Source organism: Condylura cristata, unplaced genomic scaffold (assembly GCF_000260355.1).
Source record: "Condylura cristata isolate star-nosed mole 26May11 unplaced genomic scaffold, ConCri1.0 scaffold00022, whole genome shotgun sequence".
Lineage (NCBI taxonomy): Eukaryota > Metazoa > Chordata > Mammalia > Eulipotyphla > Talpidae > Condylura > Condylura cristata.
In genome coordinates this window covers 4,652,920-4,665,787 of record NW_004567123.1, presented here as the reverse complement: position 1 = coordinate 4,665,787, position 12,868 = coordinate 4,652,920, and the positions used below count along the sequence as shown (strand labels likewise).

At 40.6% G+C, this 12,868-nt stretch overlaps 1 protein-coding gene across 1 annotated transcript in view; it reads left to right on the top strand.

The window, feature by feature from the left end:
- Window positions 1–12,868, top strand: part of CFAP61 (cilia and flagella associated protein 61) — a 267,799-nt gene that overhangs the window by 29,496 nt on the left and 225,435 nt on the right. The window contains exon 7 of the mRNA XM_004687139.2: window positions 6,454–6,586. Within this exon, the coding sequence (XP_004687196.1) occupies window positions 6,454–6,586 (133 nt within the window). The remainder of the gene's footprint in view (window positions 1–6,453; window positions 6,587–12,868) is intronic.

Below are 12,868 nucleotides of genomic sequence, written 5' to 3'. Positions count from 1 at the left end.
GACATTCACACCCTGAGTGAGGTGTCCCTGAGAGTTGTTGATTTTCTTAAGCTCAGAATTTAACTCCATTTTCTTTTGGCACATTTTTCAGTCTGTTGGACACTTACCTGAGCAGTCATTCTGTCTTCATAGGCTGAACCTTTTGTTGCCTCTAAAATAGTTTAAATATTCTATAGCTGGTTTTTATTAACAATCACAAGCCATCTGTGAAATGGAAGCTATAGAGAAATGTTGATTGTCACTCAGAGAACCAGGTGATTTCCATTGTTCTTTATGTTGCTGAACTGTGACCTTCCATTAGTCATCACCATTGAAATAACGCTGGGCCGCAGAAGTTCCAGGCACGTGGTTCTGCTGCACTGAACAAATTCTCAAGAATTGGTAGCTCTCCTTCTGTCCACTCTGGCAGGTGGTGCTCATGGCTTCATAGTGCTCAAGTTTTAACATTTTGCTGGATGAATGGTTTTTGGTAGTAGGGTGTTTTGTCTCCATGAGGCTGGACTCTGTCATGCCATTTGAGACTCTGTGAGGCTGATGTCATACTTTATCACTAGTACTAGGGCTGATGCAAGATCATAAATTATCAATTACCCTAAGGAATGCATTTAACAGAACAAATTCCTCTTTATCCATTTTTGGGAAGGGCTTAAGGGAGAGACCCTGACACTCTGTGATTTAAATGTTTCCTTCTTATTTTACCTGGAAGAGTTAGAATAGATATATGATCATGGATAGCTTTGTTAATGGGCTGCTTATAGCCCTGGTTCTCCTGATTTTTATATCCCTGGATAAGATTTTTTTGTGTATCATATAGAATAAAAGTCCATTAGGCACAGTTGAATTTAGAATTCTCTATGTGATTGTGTGTCGACATAATTAAATGGTAGGATATGAGTTATTTCCCCCAATGTTTAAAACAATTAACTATATTGATAAATATTGAACCATGTTTTAAAAAACTATCATCGTTGAGCAGATTCATTTTTTTTTTTAAACCAGTGTTATCAAGAACTCCCTTTCTTGAGAAAAGCTACCTTTGTAGCAGCATCCTCTCATCCTCTGGCAAGTTGTGAAGTGGGGAAATGAATTGCTCTAGAATACAGCAGGGTGCACTAGTCTTTGTCAGTCAAGGTTTTGGACCCACAGGTGGAGCCAGTGGGCAGTTTTTCCAGATAGCACAGGCCATGACAGGGCCACATGAAGTGTCCTCAGGAAAGTGCTGTTCTGAGCTTATAGCCTGCCAGAGTGAGCTGATCTGCCCTGTACCCTCTGCAACCCCTGTCCTGCCCTTTTTGTGGAAGACAGACCAAGGATAATTGAAGTGACTGGGCCAGTTTTTCAACCGGAACCTAAGCAGAGGGATTGTGGACTGATGTGGGACTCTGAGCTCAGTCTCTAAGACTCCCCAAGCTGCAGGTCCCTCATCTGGAAAATGGGCTTAGTGATGGTCACGTCAGCACTATCAGTGCACATGGGACACTCGGTGAGGTCCTGTCATGATCAGGTCCATTCCCTGTTGGCTGGCACTCTTCCTCCTAGCTTTGGAGTATGCAGATGTGAAGGTCAGTAAAGCTGACAGTACAGGAGTACTGCCTTCCTTCAGTCCTTACTGAAAGTTAGTGGAAACGTGTCCACTGTGACCTGAACTGACCTTCTATCTGTGCAGATGTGACTGAGCCTTTGAAAGAAAAGTGAGGAAATGGGACGGGTGAGGGGAAAGTAGAGTTAGGAAAGTGAAAAATTACAAAAATCAGGAAGAGGGTTGGTTCATGCCAAACTCATCTGGATACACTAATTAGTTTTATTTTTCACTTTCATTGAGAAGTAATCATACATCACTGGATGTGTTTAAGGTGTACAACAGTTGTTTTGATTACATTTATTGTGAGATGATTACATGATTGGTTTAGTTAACATACATCACTTTATTTAGATGTATAAAAAAGAGAAAAAGATACTTTGTGATGAGAATTCTTAGGGTCTATTGTCCTAACTTTCTTATTTGCCTACTTTCTTATCTGTCGTTCAGCATTGGTAATTGTAATCATCATGTTACATATTAAATCTCTTTTAAGTTGTCATAACTGGAAGTTTGTACCTCTGACCACCTTCACCCAATTTCACTTTCTCCTTCCACCTCTGGCAACCACAATTCTGATCTTTTTTTTTTTTTTAATAAGTTCTGTGTGTGTTTTTTTAACTCATTAAATTCCAAACATAAGTAATATTATATAGTATTTATCTTTCTTTTTAGTTAAATATATAATGTATTTATTTATATACATTTTACATCATTATTCATTTTTGTACAATATTTGCTTTCTTTGCTTAGGTGTAGTCCCCATAGAATTCCCACCACCAATTCACCCATGCACCATCGCCATAGTCCCTTGTGCTCTTCCCTCTTTCCCTTTCTCACCCTCCTCCCCGACAGAATATCTCTGATTTATAGTTGTCTTTATTTTTCTTATCTGTGTCTTCAAGTTCCATTGATTTGTAACAAATAGTAGCTGTTTCTCTTCTATTTTATAGCTGATTAATACTCATCTCCGTATGTGTATCCATATATATGCCACATTAAAAAATAAATTTATTATTGTAGTGTCATTGGTTTACAGTATTGTTTGTATTTTGGAAGTATAGAATCTCCCCTTCCAGGTACAGTCTTTGTGGCAGCCCACCACCAAGGTACCCATAGTCCTTCATCATAGTTATGCCTTCTCTGTACCCTAGTCTCTCCTTTCTCCCTCCCTCTCTGGATGTCTCAGACCTGTGGTCTGAGTTTTAAATGGTCTTTGACCATTTGATGGTACCTCTAAATTCTGTATTTAAGTGACGCCCTCTAGTCTTTATCTTTCTCCTTATGGCTTATTTTGCTTAGCATAATACCTTCCATCTACATCCAAGTTGCTACAAATAGCATGAGTGTAACTCCTTTGATTGGTAGTAGTATTCCATTGTGTGTGTGTGTGTATTACTTTTTGATCCACTAAACTATTTTGGGCATTTAGGTTGTTTCCATAGCTTGGCTCTTATAAATTATAGTGCTGCTATAGGGTGCAGGTTTCCTTTCCAGTTAGTGTTTTTTTTCCCTTTGGATGGATACCTAAGAAAGAGTGGAATTGCTGGATCATATGGAAGATCCATTTTTAGTCTTTTGAGAAACTTCTATAGTGCTTTTCATAGGGATTGGACCAGTCTACATTTCTACCAAAAGTGTATTAGGATTCCTTTTTTTCCATACCCTCACCAGCACTTCTTGTTTCTGGTCTTTTTGATACGGACAATTTCCACAGGTGTGAGATGGTATCTCATTGTGGTTTTGATTTACATTTCCCTGATGATAAGTGCTGCTGAGCAGTTTTTCATATGTTGTTGCCCATGTCTTTTTTTTTTTTAATAAAGATTTATTTATGCATGCAGAACTGGGTTACAGGCCAGGGGTGGGGTGGGGTGAGATTCACCAGAGACAGAGTGGGGAGTAGAACAGGCAGATGAACTGAAATGCACTGCTAGGGGGGAGTGGGAACAGTGGGCAGGTCAGGAGAGGTCTGCCACCCCATGTGGATCACCTCCCTGGACTGGGACTGAACTCATGCTGCAGTGGCTGTGATAGTTTCATAGTGCTGTGTGTGCCACCAGGATGGGCCCAACCATATGTCTTTTTGATGATAGCTTTTCTAACACTTCTCTGAAGAGGTGCTTATTTGCCTCTTCTGCCCATTTTTTTTTGGGGGGGGGATTGGGTTATTATTTTTTGTTTTTTTTCCCTTTTGTTGAGTTGTATGAGCTCTTTGTAGATTTTTGATAGTTACTTGTGTGGTGTGCAAATGTTTTTTCCCATTCCATAGATTGTCTATTTATTTTAATTATGATTTCTTTGATGGTGTAGCAGGTTTTTATAGTTTTATGTAGCCCAGTTGTTTATTTTCTCTATTGTTTTCCTTGCTATGGTATATGTAAATTAACCTATGAACCTATGTCATCAAGAGTTTTGCTTAGGTTTTCTTCTAGGCACTTTATGGTTTCAGGTCTTACATTTAAGATCTTTTATCCATTTTACATCTTACCCATTTTGAGTGGATTTTGTGTATGGTGTGAACTAGTGGTCTACTTTCATTCTTTTGCATGTTGCTGTTGAGTTTTGGCAACTTCATTTATTGAAAATGTTCTGTCTTTCTCTGTTCATTCATTGATGGACAGTTGGGTTGTTTCCATATCAAGGGCTATTGTAAATTATGCTGCTGTGTATATGGGTTACAGATATCTTTTCCAGCCAGTGCTATTATTTCCTTTTAGTATATTCTGAGACAGAATATACATGATGTGGCATTGAATTGATAGAAACTATGTTGGTGTTTGTTCAAATCTTTCTAGGCTGATGGCTAGGTTGAGAAAGGGCTCAGAAGAGCTTGGCCAGAGTTTGTTCCAAGAGTTGTCACAAGAAACACAGAATACCAATATGTCTCCATAGAGCATGTTCTTAGTTTGGGAACATGCCCTCACTGAAATTAACACCAAGGCTGGACAATGGATATGTAGTGATGTCCCTGCTGTTGAGTGTTTGGGAAAGGAAAATGGGAAGATGACGCACTGGAGGTGTCAGGTAGAGAGGAACTTTGAACATGCTAGATTTTAGAATAAGTAAGGGGATAATGATGCCAGACAGGGAAATAGTTGGAAGGAAGAAAGATGGTGAGCACACTTTCCAGGAACATGGAGTTGTGGAGAGGATGACTGGGTGGTCCACAGTGTCAACCTCTGGCCTTTGAACCAAAGATTTTTCTCATAACTGTTTTTCTTCTCAACTATTATTCCTGATACAAATTCAAGTAAGTGTCTAAAGAAGATTTTTAAAGTGTATTGTAATCTCAGTGTAGTATGTGATGACAGGGACTAAGGCAAGTGACCTGAGTTCTTTTCATGACTTTGCTGCCAAGTTTCTCTGCAATATCAGGCAAAGCATTCCATCAGCCCTCTGAGTCTTGCTTTCTTCCATCTGTGGGGTAAAGATGATGATGGCTGCTTCCTGGGTTTGCTATAAGAAGAATAACAACAGGAGTAACTTGGATGAAACCCTGTAGTTCACATGAATACTACTCATTCAATAGACAGCCACCATTAGCTTCAAAAAGAAAATATTAGAAAATGAGGTAGAGAAGCTGTCAGGGTAATGAAATAAAGGAGAGAGAGGACAAAGGGTGGCAGCCACATCAGATATATAAATAATTAATACAAATATGGAATATTTTAATAAGTAAAGTACTAGGGAAAAAGTATAAAAGAATTCTAGACAAATAAAATAGATCATGAAATTTAACCAAGAATATACTAAAACAAGAAAGGGATACTAAACATGATAGCAAAGTAGAGTCAAAGGGTCAGCATCACCATAGTTCTTGGGTCCCCTGCCCACCACTTCTTATTGGTTGTCACAGTTACTCAAAGGGTCCTGAGAATGCAGGTTTGAGGTGAATGTGCCTAAGCTGGTAAACAGAATTCCATTACCTTCAAGTCAGCATCTTCTGCCCTATGCAAAGTACAGCAATTCTCATGGACCAGTGTTTGAGAAATGGATAAATAAAGTTAAATATTACTTATTACAGCACTTTCTCATAGTCTTTCATGCATCACTGTGAAGCTCCAGGAGGAATTATGTAGAAAGTAATTGTTTTTAAACAGTGAAGTTCTTTTGAGAGAAAGAAGAGATGCCGAGGACATTGAAGTAGTGTTCCTTGGTACACATTTGGGATGTGCTGTCCCAGCTTTTTGTCCTTTGGCCCACAAAAAATGCAACCCTAGATTGCCTCACCCACATTTGACAAGTGTGTTCCCTCTGTCAGGAATGTTACACCTGCCATTTCTAACCTTACTTCCTCCCCTTGTTTTCATTTAGGTCTCGACTCAGATGGCCTTCCTTAGAGAAATCATTCCTGACCACTTGACACCATCACTCTTTCTCTCTCTCTCTTTTTTTTTTAAGATTTATTTATTTATGCATACAGAATTAGGGTACAGGCCAGAGGTGCAAGGGCAGTGAGAGGATTCACTGTAGTCAGAATGGGGAGCAGAACAGGCAGATCAATGAAGTACACTGCTGAGGGGAGCAGTGGGCAAAACAGGAGAGGTCTGCCACGCCATGTGAATCACCTCCAGGGTGGGGCTCACACTGTCACTGAAGCAGCCACGGCCAGCTTTGCAGCGCTGCTTTTTAACCCACTGTGCTACAAGGAGGGCCTTACTCTCCATCCTAATTGAAATGTTTAAAATGATATATTTGTTGCAGTATTTGCTAAGTTTTATTGTCTGTCTTTCCTACTGGACTGTAAGTTCCTTTTATCAACATGTTGCTAAATTCCTGTCATTTAGAACAGGGTCTAACACATAATAGATACTCCATTGAAGAACCAACTGGATGAACAAACACTAAACTTCAGATTTTCCCTTAAACAGAGTCGAAGACCATGATGATCTCATGCCAATATTTATGCACCATGACACAATTCTGAAGGCGACTTATGGTGAATACTTCCTGGCTGAACTAATAGAAGCCCAAGATGAAGAGAATCATGCTGTCGTGTGTGAGGTTGGTGATTCACCCACCTGGGGATACACAAACTGAGAAAGATGACAGAAGTAGTGACATTGTTCCTGGTTTCACAGAGCACCCCTGCACTGCTGTCCTCTTCACCTTCTCCTGTGTCCAGGTGGTGTGCCTGGCTGGCCTTCTCACTAAGGCGTCACACCTGTTCCCAGTGTAACTAGCTTTAGGTATTTGGGCTTTGTGAGCTTTAGTCTTCCTCTGTCAAAGCAGTAAGCAGATTTGAGTAACTCAGCCTCTTAACCCCTACCCACTCCTGAAGACATTCACTGAAAGAAATGCCTACATTATAGAGTTTTAACTATATGGGTTCCATCTCTGCATTTGACTCTGCTGGGTTTAATAAAGAACATCTGAATTCAGATAGCTGAATGAACATAAGCATATTGAGGTGTCATTAGGTCTCTACAATTTGTTTTGAAACTGTTAAAATAGGTCTTGCTGAAAAGCAGTGTAATGGCGTTTTCCCTAATGCCCCTCCATCTGATGCTTTTGGTGTTCTTATAAGCTGAAAATGTTAATGTTGGGATATTCACATGGTCTGCCCAGTGGAATATAGAAATCATCTGGATTGAAGAAATTGAGACTCTTGGTGCCTTGTGGTCATTAAGGAATGTGTGGGGACTGCTCAGTGTTAAAGAACAATGCCATCTTTTTTTATATGTACATGGGAAATGTCAGGAAACTATTGAAAAGCAGTGGTATTGAAACCTTGGCTTGTAATGAAATTACTTCTTCAGCTGATTAGAACACAGGATCCCAGAACCCATCCTCCATGCTTCTGATCCAAAGGTTCAGTGTGGGACTTGAGGATCTGCATTTCTTACTAGTCCACACTGTGTTTAAAACACTTTTTTTTTTAAAGATTTATTTATTTATTCATACAGAACTGGGGTACAGACCAGAGATGCGGAGGGTGAGAAGATTCACCAGGAACAGAGTGGGGAGCAGAACAGGCAGATCCACGAAGTACACTGCTGAGGGGAGCAGCGGGCGGGTCAGGAGAGGTCTGCCACGCCATGTGGATCTCCTCCCGGGCAGGCGGAGATCGAACTCAGGCGGAATTGGCTTGAGCTTCTTAGTGCAGTGCTTTAATGCGCTGCACCACCAGGGAGGGCCCTAAAACACTGTTTTAAAGAAGTGAAGCTTCCCTCTGAATGGTTTGTTACTGACAAACTCATAAGGGAAGACTTGATGAGAGAAGGAAGCAATTCAGATATGAGTTAAGATGTCCTCCTTACATCATATGAGAAATGCAGAGGCTATTTTTTATTAAAGGCTTTAAAAGTTTATATAAGTGTGAATGAATTTTTTTTGACAACTAATCTTATTTTGAGTGAATTCTTGTACTTGTCTTTTGTATGTTGTTTAATAAACATGTTCAGTGATAGAACCCTTGGGTGCCCAGCCTTATACCTGATTATTTCATTCATATACTCCCAAGGTTCAGACAACATGATCACAAATTTTTCCCCCCAAGGGGATAGTTGATCTTCATTTCAAAAAGAAGCAGTTTTTGCCATTTTACTGAGAAGCATTAGAAGATGGGGATCTAGTTTTATTTTGAGGATAATTCGTTGAGGAATTAATCATTCTTTTTACACTCCTCATAATTTGACATATCTATACAAGATAAAGAATGTAATTTTCCTTTAAGAACTTAGAATAAAAAATTGGCATGATCGGTTTGCAGCCTTTTTCTGTGTCAAAAGTTGTGAAACTTTTTGTGTAGGAGAATCATCTAGGAAACTTTTAGACTATGCCTAGACCAAGGAACTTGTATCTAGAGTATGTAAAAAAAATTATACAGCAATAAAGAGGCAAAAATCCAAAGAAAATGTAGGCAAAGGATTTGAATAGACATTTCTCAAAAAAGATTTAAATGGATAATAGCCACACTGAACATGCAAATTTAAGCCCACTTTACACTTACTGCAATAGTATGAAAACAAGTGTTGACAAGGATATGGAGAAATCTGCACCTTCATACATTGCTACTGAGATTATAAAATAGTGCAGCCATTAAGGAAAACAGTCTGGAATTTCCTTCAAAAGTTAAGCATAGAATTACCATTTGGCCTAGCAGTTCCACTCCTAGAGTTCAGAGCATATGTCCAATAATTTGGTATGTATGAATTGGATTGGGGCTTGTTCATTTTTGACACCCCAGTATTCTTCCTCTCTGGGGTTTGGGATGAGAGACTCAGTCCTGGGGGGATGGAGAGGTGGAGTGCAGATTAGAATAGTGTTCTGCTGTTGTGTTTAACAGTGACCTATGTGGAACATTGTACCTCTTTCATAAGGTTTTATCCTTTTCAAGGGAGCGTGCCTCCGTACAACTTCTACTCCGCTCCAAAGTACCCCTGGCTGAACTTGCAGCTCTGACACTCTTATCTGCTAATACAGGCCAGAACCCCCAGGTTCCTCTCTCCATCCACCTCCTATTTGATATATGAATCACTCTTGGTGTCAACCCTCTTGAAGTCTGCACTCATTTCTACTGTATAAAGTATACTCAATCCCACTCCTATCCATGAGACTATCTCATCAAACAATGTCCCTCTTGCTTTCTGCTGCAACAGTCACAGCTAGTGGCAGCCAGTCCCTGCTATGACATTTGCTCTGTCCTTTTGCAGCTGTATCCCTTGGCAGGGCCTGCTGTACTGCTTGTCAGGACCTACAGTGTCTGGGCACCTTCCAGGACCCTCCACAGGGATCACTGTGATCTTTTGGGCCTACTGTGATGAAGGCTGCTTCGAGGTCCTCTTTTGGGGCTTTCTGAGGTCTGCCAGGGCCTACTTCCAGCTCTTCTCTGGGGGCTTCCTGGTATCTCAGAGCCTACTTTAGTAAGGCTTCTTCAGGACTTAGTGGGGTCTTCAGCAGCTTTCAGCAGGCTGTTTCCAGATTTCATCCTGGGACTAGCTGGGGTCGTCTATTGGGACCTACCATGATGGGGCCCACTCGTCAGTTCTGGTTTATTTATTTGTGGGATTTGCCTGGCTTCTAGATGTCACCTCACTTTCTGGGCTACTTGCTCGGCCCATTCCATTGCTTACTGGACCCCCCTTCTCTGGACATTGCTCCTACTGTGTCCTGTAATCATCTGCTTTTCCTCCAGGAGTTATTCTGCTGCACTCTAGCTATGAGTACACGGAGGATGAGAGCCTGTTGTCTTCACTCTGCTCCCTTTTCTGCATTCTCCAGCTTTAGTTAATTACTAATACTCTTATCCTTTAGTCTTTAGACTAGACTTAACACTAATCATTTTACAGTGTCCAGAGTATTCTGAACTTGACTAATACTTAAATTTACCATTGCATTGTTTATATTCATGTTTCTAATTAGCATCTTTTTATTTCAGTTGAAGAACTAAGAGTTCTTCAATGTACACACATTGAACTTTAGGGGAGTAGGTTCACATGAATATTTATTTTTGACATTTATTTTAAGGCAGGTTTAGTGGTAATGAACCCCCTATACTTTTATTTGTCTGGTAAAATTTTCATCTCTCCCTCTTTTTTTTTTTTTTTTTCAAAGACAAGTTTATCAGGAAAGGAAAAGAGAGGTACCTGCATGGTCACAGACAGGCAGGGTTCTGCTCAGAAACATGCTGATACTCTTTCAGGGATTCCCTTATAAGTTGTACGTATTTTGCCTTCTGCTGTTTTTTGTTTTATTTTTCCCTTCCTTTTAAAAATTTTATTTTTGCATTGAAGAACTGGAATGCAGAGGTATGGGGGATTGGTGAGAGGATTCACCAGTGACAAGAGTGGGGGACAAAACAGGCAGATTTACTGAAATACACTGCTGAGGGGAGCAGCAGGTGAGACAGGACAGGTCTGCTGTGCCATATGGGGTTAGACCATGGCTGGGGGCTGAACTCAGGCCATAGAGGTGATAGCACCCACACTTAACCCCAGGGAGGCCCCTTCCCTTTATTGTGGTGATATTGGTATACAAATCTGTATATGAGTTAGGGAAATAGGTTCACATGAATATTTTTATATTGGAGTCATAATTTCACTATTGAATGCCATACATTGTACTTTGACTCATGGCTTTTCCGAATCTTCAGCAAGGAGTCGCAGGACAGAATATGGATTGCTTCATGGATTCATTTGCATAGGGGCCATGCTGATCTCTATACCATTCCAGTTTTAGTAAAAGTGCTGCTGAAACAAGCATTCTTTTGCTGTTTTTATGATTTTGTCTTTGTCTTTGATTTTTGACAATTTTATTATAGTGTGTTTTGGAGGTGATCTCTTTTAAGTTGATTTCATTTGGTTATCTATGATAATGAAGATCTTGGATATCCAACTATCTCTCCAGATATGGGACTTCTTAACTATGACTTCTTCAGTAAACTTTCTGTCCCCTTCTTTCCCTTCTACTTTTAGGGCTTCAGTGATATGTGAATTTTTCCTTTTGATAGCCTATATCATATAGGCTTTTTTCTTGTTTTCATTCCTGTCCTGTGAGTTGATAATTTCAAAGTTCCTGTTTTCGGCCTCACTTGTAATTTTTTTTTTTCCTGCTTTATCTTCTGCTGTCACTGCTCTCTGTTGTATTTTTCATTTCATTCACTATTTTTCAGTTTCTGTATTTGTTTCATTCTTTTTTATGATTTCAGTTGTTAAACTTGTCATTTTGTTGTATGTTATTTTCCCGATTCCTCTGCTGTAGCTCATTAAGTTTCCTTAATATGTCAATTTTGAACTTTTTATCTGGTAGACTGGAGATTTCTAGGTTTTTGTGTTAAATTACTCCAAGGTTACTATGGTTCCTTGGTGGTGTCATTTTTTTTTTTTTAAAGATTTATTTATTTGTACACACAGAAGTGGGGTACAGGCCAGAGGCTCAGGGGCGGTGAGAGGCTTCACCAGAGACAGAGTGGGGAGCAGAACAGGCAGATCGACGAAGTACACTGCTGAGGGGAGCAGCGGGCTGGTCAGAAGAGGTCTGCCGTGCCATGTGGTCACCTCCGGGGCAGGTGGGAATCGAACTCATGCAGAAGTGGCTTTAGCTTCTCAGTGCAGTGCTTTAACCCGCTGCGCCACCAGGGAGGGCCAGGTGGTGTCATTTTTAAAATGTACTTTGGAGTTTGTGTTGTTCTATTTACATTTGAAGTAACATTACTTCTTCCTGATTTTGCTATCTTTGGAGGAGAGAAACATTTCAGCAGCCCTCCTAGAGATTCTGAGACTTTCTCAGACCTTCTATGGCTAGCCTGCTCCATATGTCTTGCTTTCTCTCTGAGATATTTCTTAAACTTATTTTTGTTCCATGAATTCTGCAAACCACCAGACTAAGTGCTGATAGCTTCTCTTTGTTTACTGAAAGTGGAAATAGAGTTCAAATTTGTGGTCTTTCCTTGGCCTCTCTGATTGAGTTGATTTTCTGCATATGCTCACATGGAATCTTGCAATGGGATGGAGTGGCATGTGGGTGTGGTACATGAAGAGATGTGGTTGACCATGTGTCAGCTAGAGCCACTCCTGAGTGTGGCAGTCCCAGAGCTTCAGAGTGGGCCTATTCAATGGATGAAGTATGTCTGTGATGCAATTATGGTCTGTGTCCCTTTTTTTTTTTAAGATTTATTTATGCACACAGAACTAGGGTACAGGTCAGAGGTGCAGGAGCAGTGATAGGATTCACCAGAGACAGAGTGGGGAACAGAATAGGCAGATCGACGAAGTACACTGCTGAGGGGAGCAGCAGGCAGGTCAGGAGAGGTCTGCCACGCCATGTGGATCACCTCCGAGGCAGGGATCAAACTCATGCTGAAGTGGCTTCAGCTTCTTAGTGCTGTGCTTTAACCCACTGTGCCACCAATGAGGGCCTCTGTGTCCCTTTTATGTGCTCTGAGAGTCCTGTCCTGCTCTCCCAGACCATTTCATCCCATCCAATCATGCAGCTCCCAATTTAGTAGTCTAGATGGGATAAGAGAGAAATAAGTCCCACTGGGAGTATAATACACAGCTTGAGAACCTCTGTTCCCTCAGGATAAATCACGAGCTATTCTGTGGTTGATGAGTATTCTGGATAAACATAACTTACCCACTGCAGTGCATCCACACTTGTGTTTTTTTACCCCCAATGGAATGTTAAGACTTATACTCTGGTCTGTTGGACTTTCACAAAGGGTCTCTCCTCTATGAATGATTGTCTTAGTTTCCAGTGGCTCCCATACCACAGCCACAAGGGACTGGATCTAGCTCACAGACCACTGTGGGATCTGCAGCCAGGACCAACGTCTGTCTGTCTGTT